At 42.3% G+C, this 27,304-nt stretch overlaps 3 protein-coding genes across 6 annotated transcripts; 2 read left to right on the forward strand and 1 right to left on the reverse strand.

The window, feature by feature from the left end:
- Positions 1–203: 203 nt before the first annotated feature.
- maco1a (macoilin 1a) lies at positions 204–13,649 on the reverse strand. The gene is made up of 11 exons (XM_031734418.2): positions 13,425–13,649; positions 11,694–11,835; positions 11,457–11,583; positions 11,175–11,298; positions 10,859–11,037; positions 8,173–8,707; positions 7,783–7,941; positions 5,266–5,448; positions 5,047–5,167; positions 4,617–4,791; positions 204–2,533 (listed from the first exon to the last, which is right to left on the reverse strand). The coding sequence occupies exons 1-11, from the start codon at positions 13,505–13,507 to the stop codon at positions 2,331–2,333; spliced, it is 2,031 nt and encodes a 676-aa protein (XP_031590278.1). The 5' UTR covers positions 13,508–13,649; the 3' UTR covers positions 204–2,330.
- On the forward strand, positions 12,929–17,866 carry srfbp1 (serum response factor binding protein 1). Of its 2 annotated transcripts, none has more exons than XM_039605608.1 (3): positions 12,929–13,042; positions 15,499–15,897; positions 16,000–17,866. In XM_039605608.1, the coding sequence occupies exons 2-3, from the start codon at positions 15,499–15,501 to the stop codon at positions 17,221–17,223; spliced, it is 1,623 nt and encodes a 540-aa protein (XP_039461542.1). In that variant the 5' UTR covers positions 12,929–13,042; the 3' UTR covers positions 17,224–17,866. The 2 variants fall into 2 exon arrangements, with proteins under 2 accessions (XP_039461542.1, XP_031590283.1); XM_031734423.2 differs by lacking the exon at positions 12,929–13,042 and adding an exon at positions 13,663–13,801.
- A 655-nt stretch (positions 17,867–18,521) lies between these two features.
- On the forward strand, positions 18,522–27,067 carry e2f3 (E2F transcription factor 3). 3 transcript variants are annotated; one of them, XM_031734420.2, is made up of 7 exons: positions 18,522–18,960; positions 20,126–20,227; positions 21,706–21,934; positions 22,099–22,230; positions 23,942–24,056; positions 24,174–24,354; positions 24,579–27,067. In XM_031734420.2, exons 2-7 carry the CDS (start codon positions 20,179–20,181, stop codon positions 24,848–24,850), a joined length of 978 nt encoding a protein of 325 aa, XP_031590280.1. In that variant the 5' UTR covers positions 18,522–18,960; positions 20,126–20,178; the 3' UTR covers positions 24,851–27,067. The 3 variants fall into 3 exon arrangements, with proteins under 3 accessions (XP_031590280.1, XP_031590281.1, XP_031590282.1); XM_031734421.2 differs by lacking the exon at positions 18,522–18,960 and adding an exon at positions 19,615–19,730; XM_031734422.2 differs by lacking the exon at positions 18,522–18,960 and adding an exon at positions 19,796–19,998.
- The last annotated feature ends 237 nt before the right edge of the window (positions 27,068–27,304 follow it).

Below are 27,304 nucleotides of genomic sequence, written 5' to 3' on the forward strand. Positions count from 1 at the left end.
AAGCTACTGCTTTAAATGAGTGTGAATAGAAAACAGCACATACAAATTACAAGTTTCACAAGTTTTGATATTTTCCTTGAGAATATCGACTGGTACGTTTCTTTGTTTACGCTGCAAATTCTGCAGATCACACTGTCCTCATGTTGTGATAGGTTTTGTGTAAAAGGCCTGTGAAAGTCCACACACAGAACATGACGCATACACAGACTCAACAGCGTTGCGTTGCCACCAGCAAGACTTTCTTTAATAGTGATGACCAAAGTGAAAAGTGTGACACAGCCACCATCACTTTGAGTAAAGAAAACAAAAACATGGTGGAACAATAAAAAGATAAAACAAAGCACTTTTTTTTTTTAAACCTTCTCTTCCTTCTACACAAACTTGTAAAAGCAACTTGAGAACTGAATTCACAATGCCAGAGCAATCCACAAACAATACTTTTTTTTTTTCCTTTTTTTTTCCCCAGGTAGGCAACATGACATCACAACATGGTCAAATGGTTCAGGGGTAACCTTTTCCCAACACGACACATTCACACAATCCTTCCTGGTTAGAAACACTGGAAACCAACTGATCGTGATGGGAAATATCAAAGAAGTGTCACTCAATAAAAAAAAAAAAAAAGAAGGAAAAAAAAAAGGCTGTCACAAATAAATAAATGTGCGAATAACACGAGCAGTCCGACTGACCATCTGCTTCTGCTGCTTCATCATGATCGGCCCGGAACCTTTTGTAAACACAACACTATCCGAATATGTTCTAATGACAAAAAAACAAAACAAAACCGAAAAAACAACAACAAAAAAAAAACAAATCATAACAGCACTCTTTCTTTTTTTTTCCTGCAAACATTATGCTAGCTACATCAATCGAAGTATGGATGGAAACAGAACGGCAACACTTGGCACTTAAGAACCCAAACAAAAGAAAGAAAACATTCCTCAATAAGTCAATGTACATCGCTGTAAACAACAAAATGCCGGCAAGAGGGCAAGACAATCAGTTTGGTTTGGTGTTTGGCATACCAAGACTGTGTCACCGTGAAACGATGCGTACCATGTACCACAGTTAGGCTTTCCCTTTAAATTCGCAGCTGGTCAATTAGCTGTGATATGACACGTAATCGGTTCAGCTTTTGAATACTGATGAACGCGTGTGAGTTGATGAACAGGATAAAGACAGCGAGAAAACAGGTTTGAAGCTTTTAGATCCCAGGATTGCAAAGTATATATCTGCATTTTTTTGAAAAAGAGAAACTGCAAGGCACTGTGAGATCCCCAAATAAAGGTAACGGGAGGGGCGGGGTGGTTACCTCGACATCATTAAATCCAATGAACGATATGGCCTTAACCGGTTCTAATTTGGTCCAGAAGGGAGAAGAAGAAGAGAGGTGTCTGCAGCAAACAACTAAATGTTGATGGAACATTTTTCTTTTCTTTTTTTTTTTACGGCAGTGCCACGTCCAATCAAGGAGTAGTAGTCTACATCTGCTTCATCCACTTACTGATAATCCTGGAGAAACCGCTATTCCAGCATCGAGAGACTAAAAGTGTATCCGAGAAACACAGCAAATGATCATCTGTTCAGTATCACTAAATCAGAAGAAATGTACATCGGCGTGACTCAACTGCAACATTACAAAAAACCCGAAACAAACAATCACTGATTTAACTTAATGCTGATATCAAAACATGAACAGTATTACATTCATGTATCTCTCACAGGGCTTTACTTTACAGGTGAGCTTCGAATTCACATCTGCACTGAAAGCATGCCTTCTGTCATCTACAAACCATCATGGAAAGAAAAAGAAAGAAGCTAATTCTTCTTAAACTAAAAGCCTGGCTGTCAGTTTACTCCAGACGAAAAAGAGAGAGAGAAAGAAATATATGCCTGTGAGGGAGGTTCACGCTTTACACTAAAAGAAGACTGACACGAAGCGATGCTGATGGCTCTTCAGTACATTTGGCCAAACAATGTTTGTTCCTTTCTCCAACCTTCAAACAGATCACGCTGTCTGATGGCTAAATCAAAAACAAAACAACAACAACAACAACAACAAAAAAAAACACCCTCAAAACTAAAGACAACCCAAAAAGAACAAACCAACAACTGCCCCTAAAATAAATAGGAAAAAAAAAACCCAAACAAAAAACACCCAGAGTGAATACCCAGATGTATGGAGGGGCTGTGTGTGTCTGTGTGTGCGTGTTGAAAGTGCAAAAACTTTCCGGGGCCTTGTAAGCTCAAAAATAATACAAAATAACTTGAAACCAGAACTGAGATCAAAATAAAGGAAAAGTCCCGTCTGACAAATGTGGATGTCAGAGTCACTTTTTAAGGGGCTGGTAAACTGAGGCGTTGGGGTCCAGGGAGGAGGGACTATTGTCCATGAACTTGGAGGAGTAGTGCGGGGTCACAGGGCTCAGGTTGCTGCCATCTGACGAGTAGGACAGGCTGGGCATCACTGCCATCACCTCTGCTATCTTCTGCTTCAGCTCTGCAATCTCCTGCTCCCTCTGGTGGATCTGGCCTGGATGAGATGAGATGAGTGGGAAAAACACGACGTTCATTTCACAGTATTACAAACAGCAGAGGGGCGAACAGACCGAACATCAAACAGCCTTAGGTGAGCCCTCATAGCAAAGCCTCATTTCTGACTTCTTTCTGGGCTAATACAGCCCGAAATATTAAAGGGACGGGATCACCTTTATAAATGTGACCAAAAGAAAAAAACTAAACTACAATAAAATAAAATAACAAATCATGATTTTAGATTAATTTCTCTCATCTTCTTGTTGATTTATCACTCATTATTAGGTAGGCAGTGATGGTTCACAAGACCAGTTTCCCAGTTATATTAAAGCCACGTTCATTTCAATTCAGTTTTACTTTATTCCAAGAAAACCACAACAACAGTCTCCTCAAGGTGCTTTATATTGTAAAGTAAAGATCCTACAATAATACAGACAAAACTTCAACAATCAAATGACCCCCCTATGAGCGAGCATTTGGCGACAGTGGGAAGGAAGAACTACATTTTACCAGGAAGAACCCCGGGGGGGGGGGGTCAAAACAAAGACACACTGTGGAAAAAACAAATTTTTTTTGTGATGGTTTTAAACATCAGGGGCAACAAAAATATTAACAGCCCGTGGCTTTCATGCAGTTTGCAACATGATTTCAGGGTAATTTTTCAGTGGCTTCCTAACTTATCTACTGTTTTTCAGTAACATTGCTGAAGACCTGCTTTTAGCCTGTAGTAATGTCATTCAAATCTGGAGACCACAGCCACCATAAGGAGAGTAGCTAGTCCCACACTATGCAACCAAGGGCCATAATAGCTAGCTAAAAATGCCGTAATTCACCAAGTCAAAGAATAGTAAGAAGAAGAAGATATGGAGTCAAGCACCGGTGGAATTAATAACATATTTTAAAGGTGATCAGTTTCACCTGGGCTTTGCCTTCTTTAATTAAAATCTAACTGCAGTTTACTGAGATTAAATCAGCACTTGACAACAACACTCTCACGTGAGGTGTAATGAATTACAGCACTGTGTTCAATAAAAACACCATCAATATTATCAATTACTGTTTAAAAAAGTATTTACACACTTGACCCTCATAGTTTAAAATAATTATCATTCATCTTATTCATTTTAAAACAGTCTTTGTATGGCATGTTTTAGCTCTCTTCCCACTCTCTATGAGACGTCTTACTTCAGATTAGATGAGCTTGAAAACAGGAAGTTTTAATAACAGGTGGGTGGGGCCTGTGTCCGAGATGGACCCATCCAAACACACAAATACAGACAGACACATCCACAGCTATGGCAAGTGTAGTGTCACCAGTTAAACCAGCATTTTGAATTTGGGAGAATATGGAAACTCCACACAGAAAGGCCGAGCTAATCAGTCGATTCACGGTCTTAGTCTGCTTCTCTTCCTGTTAAAAGGGAGTTTTTCCTTCCCTTTGTGTCTAAGTACTGCTGATAACAAGGTTGTCCAATTGTTGGGAATTTCATCATTATTATTTTAGAGCATTTACCTTAAAACATAAAGCGCCTTGAGGCAAAATGTAATTGAAATTAATTGTTTTGCTGCTTCTGTGTTTATACAAATGAAACAAAATGAAGACATGATCCTCACTGCAATCACTGAAATAAGATATGTGAAAGTAATCACTAGATAAAACTAGGAAAAAAGCCACGCTGTGATGCCGAAAGCAAGCCCTCAAACGCTTCCTTACACTCGTGTAGCTGGGGATTTATGGTGTTGCTGTAGCGGCTGTCGTTTATCGATTTTGCTCCCAGAGACAGACGGAGGTTTGTCGAGCCATTAGGTTACAAAAGATTATGGAACAAGTTTCGAATTGCTGCGCCCCTAGCAGTGCAGTTTCAGCAGCAGAAAGAGCATCTCAACTGCTGAAAAGACACTTCTCATAAAAATAGTTCCTCATTTCTAATATTCTCTTCAAGAGCCATTTAGTCATTGTGTTAGAATTTCATCCTCTCTATTACAAATGACACTGTTCTTGTGAGCAGGCAAGTGCTTCATTCAAAGGGATAACTAGAAATTCAGGAGCAAATGACTGGATTCCTACAGCAGCAGTCTACCTTGTGCTATCTCCAGCTGCCTCTTGGCATCCCCCAGTGCAGAGAAGAGGTCCAGTTTGATCCTGGTCTCGGCGCTGAGGCTGTTCTCCAGGTGTTGGGTCTTCTCCTGCATGGCAGACAGCGCTGACATCAACACCTCGGTGTCCTTCTCGTTCTCTTTATACTTGCGCAGCTCCTTTGTGAGGCAGGAGTGAGAGAAGCAGAAAAGGAAAGTGAGACAAAATTATTATGCTATAAAATAACAGTTACTCACACTAAGCGTTTAGAACAGGGGAAAAATATGCCGGAGTCTTGCAGCAGCCCGTTAACTGCATTTATATTCATAGCAATTAAATAATGTACTTTCCAATCAATTTAAACCTGGTATGCAAACACTGACGAGAACAAAGCGCAGTGATAATAAAGGAAAGGATCTGCTTCTCAGGCTCACCTGACATTTGCCCTCCAGGTCTCTAATCTGCTCCTCTGCGAGTTTCATATCCATGCTGAGCTTCTTACACTCTGTCTCCAGCTCTCTGATACGACCACGGAGCGAATCGGTCGACTCCACTCTGTTGGGCAGAGGAGGAAAAAAAGCTTTTTAGGAGCTGAAAACCCCCCAAAACAAAACAGCTAAGAGTCAAAAGACCAAAATAGTGAGGGCTTGTACCTGGTTGCAGCTGCAAGGGCTACAGCTCTAGCGGCAGTGGCCTCTTCCATCTTCTTCCTCTTCCTTTCCTCAGCCAGCTGTTTCTCAACCAGAGCCCGAGCCTCTTGCTCAGCCTTTAGTCTCTTTTCCAGCTGGGAGATGGTCTGCTTATCCTTCTGTTTAGCCTGCACAGCACTGTGGAGCCTGAAGAACACAGGAAAAAATAGTCACCGATGAAATCATTGACAATATTTGTTGTATTTATTTAGATGTTATTCTGATAATAGGCCCAGGCTCCTGAAGGCTTCCTATGATCCATGTTTCCTCTTCATTGACCTCTTTTCACTCTCTATGTATTTTTAAACCACGCTACATTTAATCATTAGTTATTATTAATCTCTAGCTCTCTTTCATAGTGTGCCTTTTGTCCTGTCTCTCTCTCTTCCCATCCCTGGGCCTGGTTCTGCCAGCGGCTTCTTCCTGTTAAAAATTGAGTTTTTCCTTCCCGCTGTCTCCAAGTGCTTGTTCATAGGTGGTCGTCAGATTGCTGGAATTTTCTCTGTATTACTGTAGTGTCTTTACCTTACAATATAAGACCCTTAAGGTGACTGTTGTTGGGATTTTGTGCTATATAAAAAAACTGAACTGAAAAGTATTATATAGTAATGTAAAAAATGAAAGCACACCTTCTTTACAATTATAAAGTTGTACATATCCTCACATTAAAAATCACCTAGTCCTTGGCAGGTCTTAAGTTTGAGGTAAATACAATCTCAGATGAACGACACACTAAGCCAAAATGCAAAAAGGACTTGTGAAAATGGTTCTGTGGCCAACACCAATAACTTAAAGTACTCAATTTCTGTTGGTTTAAAAGGAGTGTGGCCTTAAAGAGGGAGAAGCTCAAACAGCTTGTTTTAAACAGTGGATGAACTAAAGAGCTGCACCAATGCCCAGTAGAAGATAAACGGGGATTATTTTAAACTGTGACTCATGCAAATTTCTCTACACTTCCTATGAATAAAAATATAGAACTGGAAACGAGCTGAACAGATGAGCCAAACTCGAACTTTAGTGCAAAATGATGCATGTTCACTGCTCTGATCTTGGGCCATGAAGTTTAAAATAAATGTGCACTGAGATTCTAAAGACAAATCTACACTCCTACAGTCGCATTATGGGAACAAATGGCACTAATCTGCCTCTCTTCAGCGGAACACGACTTTAGAAACTTGAATCTGAAAAACTGTGAAGAAAAAAAACAGAAAAAAAACAAACCAAAATGCAAATCACACATAGTGTTAGCAGGCAGGCTACAAAAGTCGAGCTCTGCCGCAGTCCAGGCAGATCAGCTCAATTCCAGTGAAAACACTACAAGGCTACTTTTGTGTTTACATTTATCTGACGCTGTGTCACTATATATAATGTGCTATACTACTAATGAACTTTAATGCTGCTACTGGCACCCTGTGGCAATAGATTCACACTTAAGATTAGATCAGATTAGTGCATCATCAATGACAGTAACTCCTTGGAATACAAGGATGGAAAATCCCCTTACTTTTGTTTGCACTAAAAAATAAATGAAACAGCGTGCAAGCTGTGATCAAGAATAAAATGTGTTTTTCTATATCATTGTAAATATCATTAGGACATATTTCCTTGATATACAATTATCCTTGAGGTTATATCGGCCACACAAGGTCATACCCTTTCTCCTGCCCCAAACTGCCTTCCCCAAAATATCTTATCTGCAAACCACTTTACAACCCACCTCCACCCCAGCTTCTCCTTTCACGTTATATCTTCATTATGGGTGTCAAACATAAGATCTAGGGGCCAAAATTGGGCCTGCCAAAGACTCCCAACCGGCCCACTAGACATGTTTCCAAAATATTTAGGATAAAAAATATTTAGGAGATAAAGACCTCCTCCACAGCCATTCGTATTTACATCAAAATAACAAATAAACAATGAAATAACAATAAACGTCCTGTTTTTTTTAACCAATATAGAAATTTCTGTTTGTTTGTTTGTTTGTTTTTTACAAAGGGTTCGAAGCAATAAAAAAAGAAGAAGAAAAAAATTAAACAACTTTCTGTTTTACAATAAGCTACCAGAACAATTTCTGTATTTCTTATCATTTATGTGTAAGGAAAAAAAAGTTTTGGCAAAATATTTCTTTCACTTTTCTAATACCAAGCTATTGCAGGGATTAGGTGTACCGTTAAATATCTTTATGTTGATAGAGAGGAGTGTTTCACTGGTCTGCCCCGCTCAAATTGGGCTGCTGCTCACAGTTTAAAATGAGTTTGACTTTCCTGCCTTAGATAATCAGTATTATATCTGTTGTGTTTCCTGCTTTGTTCTGCGCCGGCAGCTTGCTGTTGCCTCTTCTGGCTTTCCACATATGCATATGGAACATTGGGGAGGTCCGAAAACAGAGTAATACAGTCAAATATGAATCGCTTCAGTTGGAAATACTGATCTTTTTTTTTGACTGCAGTGGTCCTGACTATTAAGTGTACATGCACTCACTTGTTCTGTAGCAGCTCGTTGTCCTGGCGCAGCTGGCTCAGTTCGGAGCGAAGGCTACGATCCTGGCTGCTCAGAGAGGAAAGCTGACTCCGCAGCTCCGACTCCAGCTGCCTGTTGGCCTGAAGATCCGCCTTCAGACGCTTCACATCCTGCTCCAGTCTTTGGGAAGGGACACGGCAATATTAGCAAACACACTTCTTAAAAGAATCAGTTTCAGCGTAGAGTTGTTCTAATATAGTACATAACGCTAGTTTTGTTTTAGCAGCTTCAGTGTTGAAATATGACTTAGCTGGCTATCCAGCAGAGGTAGACAAAAGTAAACTGGTGAGTGTCTCTCAAAGTATCCAAGTAAAAAATGGATGTCGGAACATGATATCGGGGGTGTCTTACCGCACTAGAGCGTCTGGCTTTCCCAGCTGGTTATTGGGGATGCAGTTCTCCACCGGATCCTTCTGCCCCTTCCCTGCTCCCTTCTGCTTCTTCTCATTCTTATTAGTTGAGGAACCTGGCGGCACGCTGCCATTAGCAGAACTGTGATTCCGAGGTGACGAGTTGCTGCCTCCGCCTCCTCCGCTGGCATTTTTGTAGTTCTTCCCCATCCCCCCAATTTCCTCTTTAGAAGAAGTATGCGTGTTGGTGTCGGCGTGCGTGTTGTCACCTGCCAGGTCGTTGTTCAGTCTTTTTGCCCCGACGTAGTTCTCAATATATTCCGTCTCCTGTAGTTTGGAGTCCAGTGCGTGTATAATACTGTTGTTATTGATTCCAACTGTGTTCTGTTTTTTGCCCTCTTTTGCAGAAGTGTCCTTCCCTTTTTCCCGGTACTCCAGCTCAGGTAACGTTACTGAAGTGCTTTTCTTTCCAGGAGGTGCTCCGTTTTGGGACACCACTGTGGGCTCTACCTCTGAGATCCCTTTAGCTAAGGCAGCTGGATGAAAGCAATTGAATACAGCATTAGAACAGATAGAAAAACATAGTAGATGAATTGAAGCAAATACTAATGCAAACTGGATTCATATTTGGTCATAAACAGAGACTGAGTGATGGCTGATATATATATATATATATATATATATATATATATATATATATATATATATATATATATATATATATATATATATATATATGTGTGTAAAAAAAAAAAAAAAACAGCCTTGTGGCAGTAGCCGAGTTTCCTGTTTTGTATTAACAGAAAAGTGTGGTTTCAGACCTAACCTGTTTAGGGGGGACCAAATCTGGTGCATTTCCTGTTTTGTTCAGTTTGTCTCAGCAGGTGTACGCGCTGTCAAACGAACTCTAAAAATCTGGGCCGAGCCGCAGAAAAAAAGCAGGGTCTAGTTCTGCATCTCGGTTTGTATGTGGTTTGAAAGCAAAGCAGAGCATTTCAAAACATAAACCACCAACTTGTGAATTTCTAAGAAAGTGATGACTAGTAGTAGCCAGATCAGCATTTTCTGATGAAAACTGAAAGGTTAAGTTAAACAGGTGTACATTGCGTCATCTAGTTTACATAACACCATGTAGTGAAATGATGCTGTACAGAAACCATCCCATGATGAGATGAGGTCTGCTTGTATCACCTAGTCTAGGAATGTGATCAACCAGCTTCAACTATCACATGCGAATGCCAAATCCTTACCCCGACACTGACCCAACTCCGATGTTAAAGCTTGACCAACAGGCCTTTAGAAGGAGTGTGAAACATATATAGGGTTAGCCAAAAAGTACTCTCTTCTTATAACTCTTCCATCCCCTTTAACATCAATAACTGCTACTGTTACTGCATTTGTTTATTTCCCACTTCAAGCCCGAAAGGTAACATATCCACAAGCAGGATACCAGCCTTGTTCATATACAGCGATGGCTGATTACGTCTATCTGAGCTTATGAACAGCTCAACATTTATAGCAGTATTAAAGTCAGAACATTTGCTTGTTTCTTTATTCTCTTTTTGAAAATTCTTTAGGTTTTTTTTTTCCAAGCTGTTTTTATACAAATTCTTAACATGAACAGTCAGCTTATAACGCCAGGAGGTATCAAACATGTGGTCAGGGGGCCAGAATCGACCAAAACAAACGTCCCTCCCCGTCATTGGCATTCAAACTACACCAAAGTAATTGAGTAAAACATAAACAATTAAATGATTAAAAAAAAGTTCCTGTTTTTCCACTACCCACTTTTTAATCACAGTTTCACTGGTCTGGTCCAGCCTGCTTAAGATCAAAGTGGGCTGTTTGTGGCCCATGATGTAAAATGACAGCGACTTCACTCTCTCAGCTTACATTGCTTACATGTGAAGGGTTTCTGTCATTTGTAGCTTTAAATAGGAAAAAAAAAGAAAGAAAACTTGGTTAAACGCTCTGTATGGGATCTGTGCTGTACTCGACGCCTCACTTTCTACATTTGGAATTATTCACTGGACAAAACAAGAAGCAGCACGATGACAAGTGTGACTGCCATGTTCTGCTAAAGATTGAAATCCGTGTCTGAAGCCTGAACTGACATCCTGTACAAGTATGTGTTATAATCAGCTGCAACTTAATGAGCTCTTCATGACAACCGGACAGTTAATGCTGATGCCTGCCGGTGCGTCCAGCTTTGGGAAATTACTGACTGACGTGCCATTAATCACCACAATGTGACTGGCACGCAATACTTCTGATGGTATATTAGACACTTGTTAGTCCAGATGGCCTCATATCTAAAGCTCTTAGTTCTTAAGTAAAGCTAAGTGCTAGAGGACAACAGTGTGCAGACGTTTTCTAAACTGCATGCGCGAAAGCACGCCTTCTATTGAAAGCTTCAATAATAATTAGCGATTACGTTGTTCAATAGCCCCGTGACACAGTGGCAAACTGTCTGTGGTTAAACGGTCTGGATAAAGAAAGAAATGATGGCTAGCCATCCTGTCTGAAACCTGAGTTTCTGACAGGGCAGGGATTAGGTCCATATACACTGATTTTATTATTTGAAACACTTATTTAATATGAGATCATACAATAGTATCAGCATATACATGAAAGAAATGGTTGAAAAGTATTACAGAACCTTGTGATCTTGTGTTTTTGTGACTTACCCTCTTCTGCTTCCCGCTCTTGTCTCTGCAGCATTTGCTGCTCTGGAGGTAAAGCCTGCTGTAGGAGCTGCATGTAGAACTCATTCTCCTTTTGCACTTCCTTCTGTTTCCTCAGTCGCATCTTGTAGCTAACGTAGCTCTTAAAGCCGAAGCCTAGAGTCACCACTGGATAGCCGATACTGGTAGGTAGGGGGGAAAACAGTGAAAGCAATCGGTACTTTGTACAATTATTAGAAAAATGAAGGAAGTCATGATTCTTTTTTTTACTACTGAACATTGAAAATTGTTGCAAAAAGCAGAACAAACTGATGTTCACCAGTGAGCAGCAAAGGGCCGACACAGGTCTACGTGAAAGTTCTTCAGATCTTTGAATCGTATGGCAGCTTCGATGTACACAAACAGGATCCACAGCGATACAGTGGGTAGACAGACTCCTCTCTCTGCATGAAAGGAGGAGACGCGGGGAAAAAAATCAAGTCAGCAAAGAAGAAACTTGGCAGCTTTGAATTTCTTGCGCACTGAGTATTTGAGGTGAAAGTGGCCGTTTGGCTGCCAGAAGGGAAAAAGAAAGCAAGAAAAAAAAAAAACTTGGACTAACCTGTGTGCCAGACATACTGGACCCATACGTAGGTGCTGGCAGCAAAAAACAGCCATTGGACGGGGATGAAGAGGAGGCATATGATGTCTGATGTAAACGCAACACACACAAAGAAGACGGAGAATGCCTAAAAAAGCGTGGGAGAGAAAAAGATGGAGATATTAGATGTTTCATCTTCCAGCGTGCATTTATACTCAGTGGAAGGAGCGTTCAGGGTCATTACAACTAAGCTCTTACCAGACCCTGATATCTGAAGGAGTCGTAGACACTTCGAATGAAAAGCCAAAAGGGCCACAGATACTCAAAGCGGAACTCGAGCACAAAGTCAGCCAGCAGGACCAACACCCACACTACCAGGAACTTCAGGTACAGGAACGTGCTGTGGAGAGGAGACAGAGGAAAACACAGGGGAAAAGGAAGGTGAACAGACAGATGAAAAAAGGAGATAAAGCGGAGCCACTAGAGATGGCTTATTGTGGATTTAGATACAGTTTCATGACAGTCATGTGGGCCTCAAGTTTATGCAACAGTCTAATGTGTTTATAGGAACCACGTTTTCAGTGCGACCTGCAGTGCTAGCTCTAGGATTGAAGGCAAAAGTAGGAACAATCCTGCCTCCTGCTGAAAAACCGGTACGTTCATTTGTTACTTCTGGGCTCAGCTTTGGTAGTTTGTTATCCGGTTGGCCTAAAAGCTCCCTGAACCATCCTTATCCCTTAGGTATACTGCTATAAGCTCCTGGGGCTGAATGCTTCTCCTCTGCACTCCGTGTGTTTATACCAAACTATTGCACGGCACAGACATTCGTCTCTCTCTCCCACAGTGTCCCCAGCCAATTTTGGGGGTTAGTGTTCCTAATGGCTGCCCCTTCATGAGCCTGGCTCTGCCAAAGGTCTCTTTGTCTTAAAAGGGAGTTCTTCCTCCCCACCACCAAGTGCTTGCTCATTATCTGAGGATCACCTGGTCCCTGGGGTGTCTAACACTGTAGCAAGGCTGACCAAGCTTCTCACTTTATGATGGGGCTGCACAGCATTTTGTGTGAACAGAACAGAAGCTCAAATAACACTAAACAGCATTTTTGAGTGAGCATGTGACTTTCAGGTCTACTGCAGAAGACCACAAAAACTTAAAGCATAAAGTTTCCGTTTTTGATGAAAGAGGTGGGAAAGTTGTACACAAGTGGAGCTTATTTATCTTTCACACTATAAAAGCTAAAAATATTTAATTTCACAGAAAAAATTAACATAATAATACCACTAAAAAAAACAGTGAAGCAGAGAGCGCGGACGCATACAGTTATTCCCAACAATAAAAGATCAGAACAATGTTCAAACCATCCAAACACCTTTAGGGGCAAAACAGTATGTACAGAGTTTCATGTCTGGACATGCTAGCTCGCTGCACAGCTGTTCTGGCCTGCCATCTATCAGTCTATAGGAAAGGCCATGCTATTTTGAAATTGCGAACCGTACTTGAATCATGTGTGGCTTTTACGGTCCGGGTTCGGGGACTCGTTTTGTTTGCTGCTAACGGTTTCCACTGACGTGTTTAAATTTAGCCCCCGGTGTCTGGCAGACAAAGCACAGGTGAGAACCCGTTCCACTTCAAAACGAGCGCCTCTGACATTGCTGCTGTCATCTCGAGCACGAGCAGGATTTTCCCCCCCACGACTTCACGGTTTTGTTTTGTTTTTGTTTGGGATTTTTTGTCAAGCGGATTGACCGCTGAACGCAATTTGCATTATTCTTTTACATTTAACCCGAATTTGAATTGAACTGCCTAGCCGTGTAAACGATGCCACACTAGGCCTATAATTATGACAATAAGCGGGCATGTTCATTCAGCTCGAGAACAAAGCGTCAATGCGCTTCAATATGAACATGAGCAGAGACTGGCCGCCTTGTCTTGACATATGCAACGAGGCGCCATTGTTATACAATAACGTCCCCCCGGCCCCCTTTTTTGTACCTGCTATATATACCCTCGGTGATTCGGTTCCGTTTTAACGGCCGTCGGAGTTTGCTGCAGTCCGCATTGCGCCGCTTCATCATCCCCCTGTTGATTCACTTGTGATATCGGCCTGGTAACTGTGACTGGACACGTCATTCGCTCATTCTAATATTCACACTTCTTCAATTATCCACCATTGTTGTTGTTTTATGCACATGAAACAAAGAAATAAATAAAAACAGTCCGCGGAAGGCCCTCCCCCTTTCACGACACGGCGGCGTTGACTCGGTGACGTCTGACGTCACGCCGCTGTCGGAGGCGTCCCAAACATGGCCGCTCCCAGCTAGTCCAAGCGATTTGCTCAGTTTTCGCTCTTTAATTGTCGTTTTTGAAAGGTAAGTGTCGTGATAAAACTTTGCAGCGATGCTCTTTTGGATTTGTTGCCAGGTTTAATCGTGTTTTAAGTAGAGCGAGCTATTTATTGCTAATTTTTTGTGGTGAAACGCGTCCATGCGTGTTCAGCCACGTTTGTTTTGTAAGGGTCGGCCGGGTATTTAAGCACATTTTTTGGATTTTCGGAAGAACGGTAGTAAGAAAAGTTGTTTCCAATCTCTGTTTAGATCAAAGCTCCATAAAAGAGATCATTTCGATAAAGCAGTATGTGGTGTATTTAATGTTATTTATCTCTGGTGTGGGGAGGACTTCAGAAACAAACTCCTTCTTAGGGGACGTCATGCCACTCTGCCACAGAGGAAAGTTGTTTTGAAGCATGAGCTAAAAACTTACTTTACTTTCAGTGGTTACTTGTACATAAAAACTGCATCTATCTAATCTGATAAATCAACTTAAAGTGTGTCACCATTGCCCCAAAATAATGTTTTTAACCCCACCCTTCACCCCCTAAACTTTGGTGTTTTGGAAAGCTCCCATAGATTTCAAGTCAGGATTCTTTGAGTACCATGCCTCTCCTTTAAAGCCACTTACAGGTGAAGTGTGTAAAATCCCACCCCTAGCCATCAGTAGATTGTAACTAAGGTGGCCGCTGTAGGACAAACAACTGTGACCACCGCTCACCTGTAGTGAGCGTAAGCTGCCAGTCTGCTGTTTACCTCAGTTAGTATCCTAAAAACTTTGTGAAAGGAGTCTGATACGAGTCAGTGAGGCCAACGTCTGACTGATGATGGCGATACAGAGGTGAGCTGTTGAGGATATTTTGAACCTTTTGGTCAATAAGCACTACTGTTTATGCTGCTGTTAGCAGGCATTAGCATTAGTGGTTTCAACATTGCTGCACTTACTGAATAAATTCTCATATGAGTGAAGATGTCATCAAACTGTTTATCAGAGAGAAAGTGTGATTCTTATGACACTCAAACCTAACGTTAGCTGGTGTAACGTCAGGTTATAACCAGCTGTTCTTGTTGTTTAGCTGACCTGTTGTCAGCTGTGAGTAAATATGGGGGTGTCAATAACTGATCAATAACTAATTGCAACAATAACTGGAGTAAATGAACATGTTTGTGCATATTTTGATGTCTTAGCGCCCTGACTTCGTTTAGAGGGTTGAGGTGAGGAGGAAGAGGATGACATTTTATCCATATGGTGGTGGCGTTGTCTCTTTCCTTTGCATTTTCGGTTCTTTGGTGAAGGGGACTCCTTCTCATGTGATAAAACACAGGAATGATGTTTCATATCATCTGAAGGTGCAGACACTAATTTAAAAAAAACAAGAGTTTAGCTCAGCCACTGTATTCAACATGACGAGACAACATGGTGGCTTCCACAAATTGGCAATCGGTCATTTGCATTTTTAATAGATTATTTTTAAGTTTATGAGAATGCATTTGTTTGTTGGAAGATGTAATAACAATCCAACCAATGTATATTTATGATTACAACATTTTTTTCTATATTGAATAACCTCAAATATCAGTGGACTGCACTTTGAATTTTTTATGACGGTCTGCATTCTGGTTACTTAATATGGGGAAAAAAATGATTATTTCGCCCTCATGTGAGTTTTTTCTTTTACACCATTGCTAGTGCTGCACTGCTTACTCTTATTGCAGTATATGGATTTATTTTTCAACAGATGATGCTGCACAAAATGGAGAAAATGGTGCCATCCGCTGAGGACGAAGAGAAGGAGATGGAGGGAGAGACAGATGAAGATGAGGAAGAAGAAACAGAAGAGGAAGAAGGAGGAAGTGAGAGGGAAGAAGATGAGGAAAAAGAAGAGCAGGAAAAGAATCCATTACCTGGTCAGGATGAGGAGAAAAAGGAGGCAGATGTGCTGAACCTCAACAACGAGGTGGTGAAGATGAGGAAGGAGGTGAAGAGGGTCAGGGCATTGATCATAAGGAAGCTGACGCGTCAGATTGGCGCGCTGAAGAAGAAGAAGGGGAACGAGACCGAGATGGAGAGGAATCAGAGAAGAGCTGCGAGACTGCTGGAAGAGATCCACGACATGAAGAACCTCGTACCCGATCAGGTGGGCTTGTTGTCCTCTCAGCAAATCATTTCTGCAACAACTTCAAAGCCATTTCATTCTTTATCTTTTCATTTTGAAATATTTTTTCCAACTTATCTACAGGTGACCAAGACCGCCTTACAGAAGAATCTCAGCTTTGAGCAGGTTTGCAAGAATCCCAAGTCTACCATATCTGACCGGGCCATCGCTCGCATCGCCACCCACCCTCAGTTCAGCAGGAAGATTGAGAACATCAAAGCAGCTGTGAAAGCCTTCAAAGAGGAGCGGATGAAGAGCGGGAAGCGAGTAGGAAAGGAAAAAGTGCAAAATCAAGGAAAGGCAGTGGAAGGAAAAGTGACTCTGCAGTTACAAGAGAAAAAGGAGGGAAAAGAGGAGCTTAGGGAAAACAGCGAGGAGGAATGTCTTAAAGAGAGTGAAGATGGAACTGTTGCCGAAGTCAGAGAAGAAACGGAGAAAGGTGGAACTTCTGATGTTCACGCACAAAAAAAGACAGAGCCTAAGAGTGTTAGAGCAGCACCAGTAAAAACTATTGATATAAAGGAGATTGTGAAAAATAAACCTCCAGTTAAAAAAGAGAAACCCGTTGTCCAGGCTGAGCCAGCTGAGGAAGAGAGTGATTTAGAGTCGTCAGGTGATGAAGAGAGGGAGTACTTTGATGACAGCACGGAGGAACGGTTCCACAAGCAGTCATCGCAGTCGGAGGAGAGCGATGATGATGACGGCTTCTTTGTAGGAAAAGTGAGCAAGTTCAAGAAGAAAAAGAAAAATCCAAAAGACGAAGGGATGGAGGAGGTGGCGGCGGGTAAGAGAGCTGAGGCAGGAAAGGACTCGGCTGAGAACGTGAAGTCTTCGGACAAGCTCGAGAGTCAACTCGATGAGCTTGAATCTAGGCTGAAATCAAAAGCGACCAAGCTGGAGTCTCTCTTCTGTCCTTCTCTGGCTGGGACTAAGGCAGGTGGGGGTAGAGGTGCTGGCAGAGGGAGAGGTGGAGAAAAATTTAGAAAACACAATAAAGATTTCAATAAACAGCCCAAGTTCCAGAAGCCGGAGAAAAGTTCAGGGTCTAAGTACAGCAAGCCCTGCCCCGATGGCAAACACCCCGAGTCTGAGGATAAGGGCTTTGCTACTGCTAGCAGAGGAAGGGGACAAGGCAGAGGCGATGTTCTGAGGCAAAAAGATCACAGGGGTGGAGGTGTCTTCTCACATAGGGCACCACAGCAGGCACTGCATCCATCCTGGGAGGCCAGTAAGAGAAGGAAGGAGCAGCAAGGACAAATCCTGGCCTTCCAGGGGAAGAAGATCAAGTTTGGTGATGATGATGACTGAAAGTTGTTGGCTGTTTGTGTAAAGTTTAAAGTTCAGGGATGATGTGTTGGAAGGTTTAAACTCTAAGATGCAACCTGTTCTGTGATAGCTTTGTCAGTGGGCAGCAGTTTAAGCAGCGCATTCATTCTATGGCTGCACTATACTAACGGGACTCATTTGAATGTAGGACACAGTGAAGCTGTTGTTTGTGTATTTGAACGTGTACACAGTTCAGGTTTTCTGTCCTTGTGATTCCAGCGATGGTTTTGTGATGATGTTATCCACTTTTTTTTTTTAAATCCTTCATTATTAGACATGTTTAATAATACAGTTGTAGTCTTTACACAAGCATATTGTGCCATTTTTTGCTGTAAAGTTTTTATCTGCAGTATTGTGTAAAAGTCTTGAGCCACCACTCGTTTCAATACATTTTCCTTTTCCTTCTAAGTATTCTTGAGCAGTAGTTTATTTTTGTACATTGGCTGCTTCTTCACCCATTTTCAGTCCAGTCCTTGTAGCTGACCGTTTTATAGAGGAATGTATTCTCTCTCGCTGTATTTTGTTAAGCTGCTTAACACTGTTTTATGACTCATTCAAGAATAAAAAAGACACCTAACTCAGTGTTCTGCCTACACAACTGACAACTGAGTAAAGAACCAATTTTAAATTGTACCTTTATGCAATTTGTTACTTGCAGCCTGTCATAAAAAGATATCGCTTGTTCCCATTCCCTTCATCAAACCTACAAAAATTGCCAACGGTAACACAATTCGAGATTCAATTCAATTCAATTTTATTTATACAGCGCCAAATCACAACAACAGTCACCTCAAGGCGCTTTATGTTGTAAGGTAGACCCTACAATAATAATACATTAATATAAATGCCAGCAGGTGAGATGGACTCACCTGCACGGCACCTACAATCATGCCTCGCCGGCTTAAAAAATGTGCCCTGCTTGTGTTGTTATTGTTGGTGGGGATGTGTATGGCTGGCAGCGGGAGAGCTGCAGCCGTTGAATGTACTGTTACAGCAACCATCTGATTATTGTAAGAATAAATGATGCTGCGAAGCATTAAAATGCCATCGGGTCTGCCGTGGTGGTTTAGTTATCAAGTTTGTGCACACAAACCAGTAAACAAATTAAAACAAGTACTGTTGAGAAACTATAATACAAATGGTGAAAATATAGTGAATATGTAAACAACGAAACAACCCCCAAAGCGTCTAAGTCTCGTCACGTGACAGCGCAACACCCAAACACAAGAGGGGGGAGGGGAAGCAAAGTGTGCCTGTTCTGCGCTGACACAGGAGCGGCGAGTCCGGCGACCTGGCTGTTTCATCTTTGCCGAAAGCACAGCACTGCAAACAAGAGCAGAACTTAAAGTAAAGAATCGATCTCACCAGGCTAGTATCGATCCGATGCCGACTTGGTATCGATACAATCGATATTTGGATCGACCCGCCCACCACTAACGTGCATAGCCAATATCCTGTCTCGTGAAAATCTGGTTTAAAACCATACCGGGAAATCTGTGTTTCCAGCTAACAGCTTGAAACACAGCCCTTTAAAACCCCGTCAGGATGCTCAGTAGAAATGATTATAAGATAGCAGAGTGACTGTTTCTGCTTGACGGTAAAAGAAAAGCTGGTTTCTTGTTCTTGGAGAGCCCAACAGGAGTGTACAGAAGTTGCGTGGACCCTAATAGGTCGGGGCCCTCTGTGTGGGGAATCGCTGTGAAAGTGGAGTTCTTGGAGGTAGGCAGCACCAGAGACCAGGGGTCAGTGAAGCTCGAAACAGCCCGAGGGCTTATATTTGTTACGGCCGTTTATAATTCAGAAACGAAGTGCGGTTTCGCAGCTGATGTGGGCACGCAAGCAGCGAGAGACTTAAATACTTGGTGGTTTATCAGTTAAGGTTATTATCGGTCAGCCGCGTGCTAGTTAGCCAGGAAGTACCCTTTCAGAATAAAGGCTTGTCCGAAAAAGTATTTAGTTTGAAAGTTGCATAGGTGTACTTGTTGTAAAAAAAAAAAAAAAAGAGAGTATAACGTCTAAAATAATCAACAGTAGTAAAAAAAATAACTGTAGATGGTAAGATTTGGTATAAAATGTAATGTTTATTGTTTAGTTTCTGCTGTTTTTATTATTTATTTATTTATTTATTTATTTTACAGATTTTCTTCAAACTGGTTAAAAACACGGCACAATATAGAATTTAAAAAGTTTGCATTAATAGTTAATATAACATTCACTAGCTATAATGGATCATTTCATACTTTAGGTTTAATGCTATTTTCACAACGATGTCATATTTTAATTGAAGAAGTTCAACTTTTAAACTCCCGTGAGTATGATTTTATTTAGAAGGGTGGACTGTGACCGTTCGCGAATTTTTGCGTATTTCCGGTAGCTTTACGCTTGTTTTACCTTCGCCCATGGTCGGGGACTTGTGTAAATGTCGGGCTTCGGGTGACGTGTAATCTGACTGCACACTTCAGCCGTCGAGTTTGTGTGAGGAAACATTGGTAAGGAGCCCGGTAACGGGGTGCTGTTTATCATTGCTGCAAAACAACTGCTGCATGCTGAGCATGGGCGGGGGATGGGGAGTGTTCCTACTGTTAGCTTACACACACACTGATGAGGGAAGCTAGCTTCTGCCCCAATTGCGAAGTAATAAGTGACAGCCTGAAATAACTAAAGCAATTAGTCCGTGAAGGCAACATGAGTTTACTAGTTTATGCAGAGACGTGCTCACATCGTACAATTACATGGTTCTCAAGTAAAAGGCAGTGGGTTAGTGACAAGTTTATATTACTGCAAAAATGGCAGCCCTGAGACAAATTAGGGGAAAACGCATCCCAAATTGCATGACATTGCAATATCAAGCAAGTTGTCTTAAAGTTGTCTTAAATATTTTCAGGCAAAAGAATAAAGCTGGAGCTGGAAGACGGTGACCCGCCCAAGACCTCCAGGATGGAGGCAGTGCTGCCAGAGGTCCATCTGACAAACACCGGAGAAACCAGTAAGGCTGTGTGATGTATAAAAACTTGTGCTCTGGATTATCAGATGGAAAAACATGCCCATTCCAAGGAAGAAATGGATAAAACCTCTCAGACGCAGCTTTACAGTTTACAGGAGAGCATAGTTAATGGGTGATATTTTGTTCCAGTAGCGTGTGTAGCAAAAACTTAAGTTGATAAGTTAATGGTGTCGAATACTTTGATGTGCTTCTCCTTCAAAAATGGACTAACTGGGCCACACTGCTTAATCACTCAGTTGAGGTGCTTGATTTAATCCCATAGCCACAGGTGTATAAAATCAAGCACTCACTCATGCAGTCTGCCTTTGCAAACATTTGTGAAAGACTGGGTTATTTCAAGAGCTTAGTACTATAATAGGACTGCACTGGTGCAGAAAGTCTGTTCATGAACTTGGTCCTCTCCTAAATATTCAATGATCAGCTGTAAGTGGTTTTATTGCAAGCAGAAGTATTTAGTAACTCAGCCTTGAAGTGTCAGAGCATGCACTCTTGCAGAGCAGAATGACAACGTGCTAAAGTACACACTGTGAAAAAGTCATTGCCAAGCTAGGCTGACTAAGTAACTGCAGAGTTTCAAAGGTCCTCTGGCATTAACATCAGGACAAAAAGTGTGCATCAGGAGCTTCATGGTTCTCCTGTGCTTGGTGATGTGAGGCTTGCATCAGACAGAGTGGTGTAAAGTATTCACTGGACTCTAGGACTGCAACAGCAAGTCAGACTTTCTAATTCCAACATCAGCGTTTGACCTCATAAGTGCTCTGCTGGATCAGCGGGGCAAAAATTCCCACACACACTAAATCTTGTAGCAAGTCTTCCCAGAACAGTAGAAGCTGCTATAAATGCAAAGGGCCACCAGATTCATCTTAAAGCCTACGGATTTAGAATGAGATGTCCTGTAGGTCTAGTGTACAAGAAAGGACTGGAAGGTTTTTGGTCATATTACCTGTTAGACAGTTGTGTCATTGGTGTACTGCAGAACTGTGCTGGTATAAAACTTAAACTCAAAATTGGCATCATCTTCATCCTTGAATGAGTCAGTGACAGATACAGTTTGGGGGACTTGATGAATATCACAAGGATTAACATTTTGAAGTTTTTGGGTCATGAATGGCAGCCTTATTCACTAACTGAGCAGTCAGACGCTGCCCATCTTTGAACTCGGCCTCATCTGTAATCTTAGCTACATGCATGTAAAACTATCTTGTTGAGAGAAAGTTCTGACAGACCTTCACACACAGACACACAAGCACCAGCCAACCTTATGGCAATTCCTGCCCCTGGAGGCAACAGCTACAGTACCAGATACTATAACCTAATGGAAAATCCTGAAAATCACGGCAAACCATGCCGAGTTGATCCGAGTAGGTAATTAAGGAAAAGGGGGGTTAAGAGACACTCTCAAGGTGCAGCCATTACCGCAAGAAAAAATCTCAGTCTCCACCCTTCTGTTTATCCTCCAGGTCTCGGTTCCCTAATGCGCAAGCGGGAGAGGTCGCGCTTCGATACGTCACTGGGTTTCTTGACCCGGAAGTTTGCAGAGCTCCTGAGGTGCTCCACCGATGGGGTTTTGGATTTAAACGTAGTGTGTCGGGAACTTGGCGCCTCTAAGAGGCGCATCTATGATATCACAAACGTCCTCGAAGGGATCCAGCTCATCAAAAAGAAGTCTAAAAACCACATCCAGTGGTGGTAAGTATAAACTGAGCCAGTAAGTAACAACCATAGACCCATCTTATGCATAAATGTATATTTAGAAGGGCAAGGGGGCTTTTTCTGCTCCTAATGCAGATTGGATATCTTAAGTGTTGCTTGTTTCGCTGTTGACCCGGGTCTTTTTGAATGCTTGTGCACAGGGGCGGACAACTGAATGAAGACTATCATCCCGAGCTGAAGGCTCTCGGCGAGAAGGAGAGGAAGCTGGACCAGCTGATCCAAAGCTGTACGGAGCAGGTTCATGAGCTGTGTGAGGACTGCCACAGTCACAGATATCCTTTGTCTGTTCAGCTTCATTTCACTCTGTATTGTCACCCAGGAAATACTCTGAAGGCAGGTTTGATGGGTAAAACTACTAGGATAGAACTATTAGTGTTTGCAGTTAAAGTAACAGCACCAGGAGCTCTGAGGTGTTCTCAAAGTCTCAGTATGTCTGCCTTTCAAACTGCATTGACTCCATGAGACATGCAGGTGGCACTAGAGGTACATTTCTTTCTTTGTAAACTGTCAATGTTTAATAATGGCTGACCAGAGACAGTCTCTACTGTAGTGGTGTGTGTGCTGTTGGCATAAAGGAGGAATAGTTTATTTGTTCCAGTCAAGGAAAAATACTTGCTTTCAAAGTACAAACAATACCTGGAATTAATTATCAGTAATGTCTCGGAACACAGCCTCCTTGTGGTTAATAAAAAGCAGTGGTTGTCTGGTGATTGCGTTGAATTTTTTATTTATTTTTTTTAAATCAAATTTGATGGCAGATTCCAAGTAGTTGCAGCAACCAGCTGGTCCACAACGCCCGCTTTCAATTACAGGGTGATTGGTTCCCTGGTGGGAGGGCAGTTTGTCTCCCAGCAATTGCAGATCGGCTCGGACCAACTGCAGGTTTGAAAATAACTGCCATCCAATTCATAACCGCAGACGGACTGATTGCACCGTGCCTGTGTTAAAGAGCGTGCGGGTCATTTTGTAGTTAAATCCCACCTGCAGCAGCTGTGTCATATTTGTTAGGGAATGTCTGTTTTACATCAGTGACATTGTGGCCAGTAGTTAATGTGAGTTTTGATGTTTGTAGTTGGCAACAAATATGTGAATTTTGCCACTTGATCACATTTGATTGCTGTGTCATCACAAATGTATTTAATTGCCGGCTTGGCTAAAAGGAAAATTGAAGCCCAAGTGGGATAAATCTGCTTCTCCTGTGGCAGGGGGAAAAAACACTTTCCTAAGGAGTCTATAGTGATTTTTTTGGGGTGGTGTTTGTTTTATGAATTGTGGCTCACATTAGTGTAAAGAGAACAGGTCTACCTTGTGATAAAGAAACTGTTGCAGTGTGACCCTCCAAAAGTTGAATCTGTTCATCTGGACGTAGCGTTTTGTGGGAGAAACGTTTCGTCACTCATCCAAGTGACTTCTTCAGTCTCAGCTGACTGCAGGTTTCCCTTACAATGCTGTGATTGCAGCCATTCCCCAACTCTCTGTGAATGGTACTCATGGCCATTGATCAGTGTTCTTTGATCGGTGGGTTTTGGTCAGTGATTGTTGATCAGTGGTCATGGGAATTTGCATATTATGATTAAGGAACTGACCTCACAGCCCATTGTTCCTTCAGTGGGCTGGTTTCAGTCATTATGCAAATGTACTGTTTATAAGGTTTGGGGAAACCTGCAGTCAGCTGAGACTGAAGAGGTCACTTGGATGAGTGACGAAACGTTTCTCCCACAAAACGCTACGTCCAGATGAACAGATTCAACTTTTGGAGATTTACTTTCCTGGATGATTGAGAATGCATCAAGATGTTGCAGTGTGAGCATGCAGTGTCCTGCAGTCGTACAGTTATGATTCGAAAAGCTGACACGATGTAGGTGAAACCACACTGCTGCTGCGACACGTGCATGAGTTTTGGAATCAGTTGAACTCTAAGCTCCAGCGGCAAACAAACACCAGTCTGTTGTTTATGTTGTCTTCCTTGACTTTGTGGCTCACATACGCCTATTTGACTTACAAGGATATCTATAGGATTCCTGCTCTGAAAGATCAGACTGTGATCGTGATCAAAGCCCCCGCAGAGACTCAACTCGTAGTGCCACACCCACACGAGGTACATGTCAGTCGGACGAGGTGTAACGTTATTAGAGTCATTTCTGTTCTCTAGTGGAACTGCTGCTGTTTTTGAGTCGTTAATCAAAATCCACATGTCTGCTTTCTCAATGCTCAGAGCCTGCAGATCCACCTCAGCAGCACTCAGGGGCCCATTGATGTGTTCATCTGCTCCGATGAGCCCCTCCCTATCGAAGCCACAGGTTATTCAGCTGCTGACGAGGGCAGTGGAAGTCGTTTAAATGACAGCGACTCCATGCTCGATTTACCCTTCGCGGCCTTCGCTCAGTCTTCCAGAGGTGAGTCTTGTATTTGAGCGTCCTGTCGTCTGGCTCACATAGATTAGGCAAAGAGCGCTCTGGTGCAACAGAGGAGGAGGAAACGACGCCATAACTGCTTTGCTGTCACAGGAGCCTTGAACAGTACTGTGCCCAGCTCCAACTCTGGTTTGAGATTTTTGGGTGATTTTGATCACTTTCTTCCTCACCGGTGTCTCCTCATTCACACTCCCATGTCATTCCAGAAAACGCTAACAGCAGTTGTGGAATTGATAATCTCTCCAAGCTTCAGTCTGAGCCGACACAGCAGCGCTCATCCCCCGTTTCTCCTATGCCCTCCACTCTCACCTCCCTCCAGCCCCCCTCTGAGTGCAGTTTTGTTGCTCTCACTCCCCCCGTGGCTTTCTCTCACAATGAGGAGGGCTGCGTTGTGAGCGTGGCTGACGGGGAGGGCATCACTGACCTCTTCTCGTCTGTCGACTTGGACCAGTTGCCTCTGGATATTCCGCTTCTCTGAACAATGTGAAGGAATAAATGGAATTTCCATGTAAACGGGATATCAACGGGATCCAATAAACTAGTTGAAGGAGCCAAACTTCCATGTAATTCCATTGCCATCCAGGCCTCTGTTTCTTCTCCTTTGGACTGCAGCTGACACACGCTCTGAGGCATTTTGTTTCTGTTTTTGAGGCCTGTTTGACAGCTCTTCTCCACAATGTCAGTATTTCAGTGTCATCAAGAAGGACTCTGATTTGAACCCAGAGCTTTGTCAGTTATACGGACACTGAACTGGTCTGGAGAGGTGACGTACACCAAAGGTTTAGAAGTCTGTCCAAAGTCAGTCATTAGACTCTTGCTGCTTGTGTTGGAGCTCTGTGAAGACAAACAGCTGCAGATGGCATTCGTACACAACTGTTTGATGAACATTGTTGTGCTTTATTACCGATTCACTGGACTCGTTGGAGACACTAACGCAGATTTGTGTCTTATTAGTTACAGCTGGTGTTGTATTACCTTGCAGTGATGGGTATATACAAACCTGTCCATTATTTGGCCTTCTCTGATCCAGGTTTTTCATTTCAGATACCTTAAGTCAGGGCGATTTATCGGTGTCAGTCCAGGCACGGTGCTCTCTTTGCCCTCAGATTTATCGTATTGCATCGAGGTCATTTGAATCGTCTCGATGTGCGGTTTAAGACTGAGTTTGCGGCTCGGCGTGACGGAATAAAGGTTTTGACTATGAAGCCGTTTGTGATGACATAACAAAGTAACAGGTGAATGTTGATTGGTTAGGCTATGACCAATAACTGTTAGGGTTTACTGATGTGCTGTAACAGTGCATCACTCTGTCCTACTTAAACTGAACGCCTCATAGCACAGTGTGCGTTTAAGCCCGTGTTGGCTTTTCTCAGGGTTCGAGTAGCTTTTACACCCGGTGCAATTTCAGAAGTTAAAGGCTGATTCATACACAGTATTTACTAGAGCTCCACTGATGTAGGATTATTAAGACCTAAACCGACATTCGGCGATTTAAAAATCCGACATATAAGCAGCAATATTTAGTAAAACCACATTTCCGTAAGATTTGGCACGTGTAGTTTAAAAGCACTCTAACTGGATCTGCTCAAATCAGCTGCTTGTTGTCTGTGGTGTAACAAACAGGTGTTGCTTACTGAGAAGTCACAGAGGAGTGATCTCTGGTGAACGAAAATTTTGCAACATCAACACTGAAAATATGCTCTACAGATTTGTCTTCTTTCCACTTTTCAACTTTGATGCGCCATTAGAAATGCTGATATCTGTCGGGCTCTAGTATTTACAGTGTTGTCCAGAGTTTGATGTGTACCAGAGCTTTGCTTTAATATTGATCGCCAGTTTAAAGTGACACTAAATATGATGCCAGACATTTCAGCAGGTCACTTTCTCAGGTACCGCTGCGGCCTGTGTGCGCGCTCTTAGCTGTTAAGAGGAGTGGGATTGTCTGACGATGACACGCTGAACCACTAAAAGCACCGAGGAGAGGCTCTTCCATTTAAAGCCCGTTCTTGTTTACAGAACATTTTAAATTGTGCCTTTTTCACGGCGCACACTTCAGCGAGGTTGTGTTCAGCGCCACTAAAAACAAACGCGTTGCATTCGGGTGAACTGTTTTGTCATCGTTCTTGGAGAATGAAGGGCTTCTGCTGATGAAAGGACTGTAACACTAAACCCTTTTCATGCTCACTTGAGCATCTCTCACGAGTGCTCACCAGAATTCTTGTCATTTGTTGTCAGTATCAAACTAGGACAGCGCCCGGCTCGAGTGGCTAAACTGCTGTATTTACGAGGCATTGAACGGCTAACCACTGTTGGCACTCAGATCTGGTGTTCTGTAATCCACAGAGTGGGCTAGTCTCTTCACGATGTGTGTTATGTTTGCTTGGCAGAGTCGGGAGGCTGTGAAAAGAAACGCTGTCTTCAGTGTTTTTAACAATTCGACACTAAGATCTGATCTAAAGCAGACTTCAGGTTGTTTTTTTTTTTTTTTCCCTCATGTTATTTTTACTGTTGTTTACGTATTCTCATCAGTTTTGTGTTCAGTTAGATCCATTCTGACTCGAGAGCCTTTTTTACCACTGATTCTGTGTCTCTTATGCAGCTTTGTAGCCAGAAGACCTTTGCTGAGGGTCGCCCTCTCATTTCTGTTAAATATTGTATCAAAACTTGAATAAATTTGAGCTCATTTACTTATTAATTCCCAAGTCTATTCTGTCTTCTGTTATTTTTAAATTACATTTTGCTTTTCAGTGAGTCCACGTTAAATTACTCTCATTATGCTTTTCCTTATATTCAGACAGCACTGAATGTTAAGGTTTAAGAGTTTTTCCAACTCGTGGCTCTCTATGATGTCACTGAGAGTGGATCACAACTGCTGCCCAGAGCTTCTGTTTGTAAGGGTCAGAAGAAAGTTTTAATACAGGCATCCGGTATA

This window comes from Oreochromis aureus, linkage group 22 (genome assembly GCF_013358895.1).
Source record: "Oreochromis aureus strain Israel breed Guangdong linkage group 22, ZZ_aureus, whole genome shotgun sequence".
In the NCBI taxonomy this organism is placed as follows: domain Eukaryota; kingdom Metazoa; phylum Chordata; class Actinopteri; order Cichliformes; family Cichlidae; genus Oreochromis; species Oreochromis aureus.

Bases quoted from the DNA above. Each gene is read 5' to 3' on its own strand.
- e2f3 (XM_031734420.2), top strand. From the start codon at position 20,179: ATGGAGGCAGTGCTGCCAGAGGTCCATCTGACAAACACCGGAGAAACC. The intron at 24,057-24,173 runs GTACATGTCAGT...CTCAATGCTCAG, and splicing joins TAGTGCCACACCCACACGAG to AGCCTGCAGATCCACCTCAG. The intron at 24,355-24,578 runs GTGAGTCTTGTA...ATGTCATTCCAG, and splicing joins CTTCGCTCAGTCTTCCAGAG to AAAACGCTAACAGCAGTTGT.
- maco1a (XM_031734418.2), bottom strand. From the start codon at position 13,507: ATGATGAAGCGGCGCAATGCGGACTGCAGCAAACTCCGACGGCCGTTA. The intron at 11,584-11,693 runs GTAAGAGCTTAG...ACGCTTTTTTAG, and splicing joins CCTTCAGATATCAGGGTCTG to GCATTCTCCGTCTTCTTTGT. The intron at 11,299-11,456 runs GTTAGTCCAAGT...CCTTTCATGCAG, and splicing joins CCAGTATGTCTGGCACACAG to AGAGAGGAGTCTGTCTACCC.
- srfbp1 (XM_039605608.1), top strand. From the start codon at position 15,499: ATGATGCTGCACAAAATGGAGAAAATGGTGCCATCCGCTGAGGACGAA. The intron at 15,898-15,999 runs GTGGGCTTGTTG...ACTTATCTACAG, and splicing joins AGAACCTCGTACCCGATCAG to GTGACCAAGACCGCCTTACA.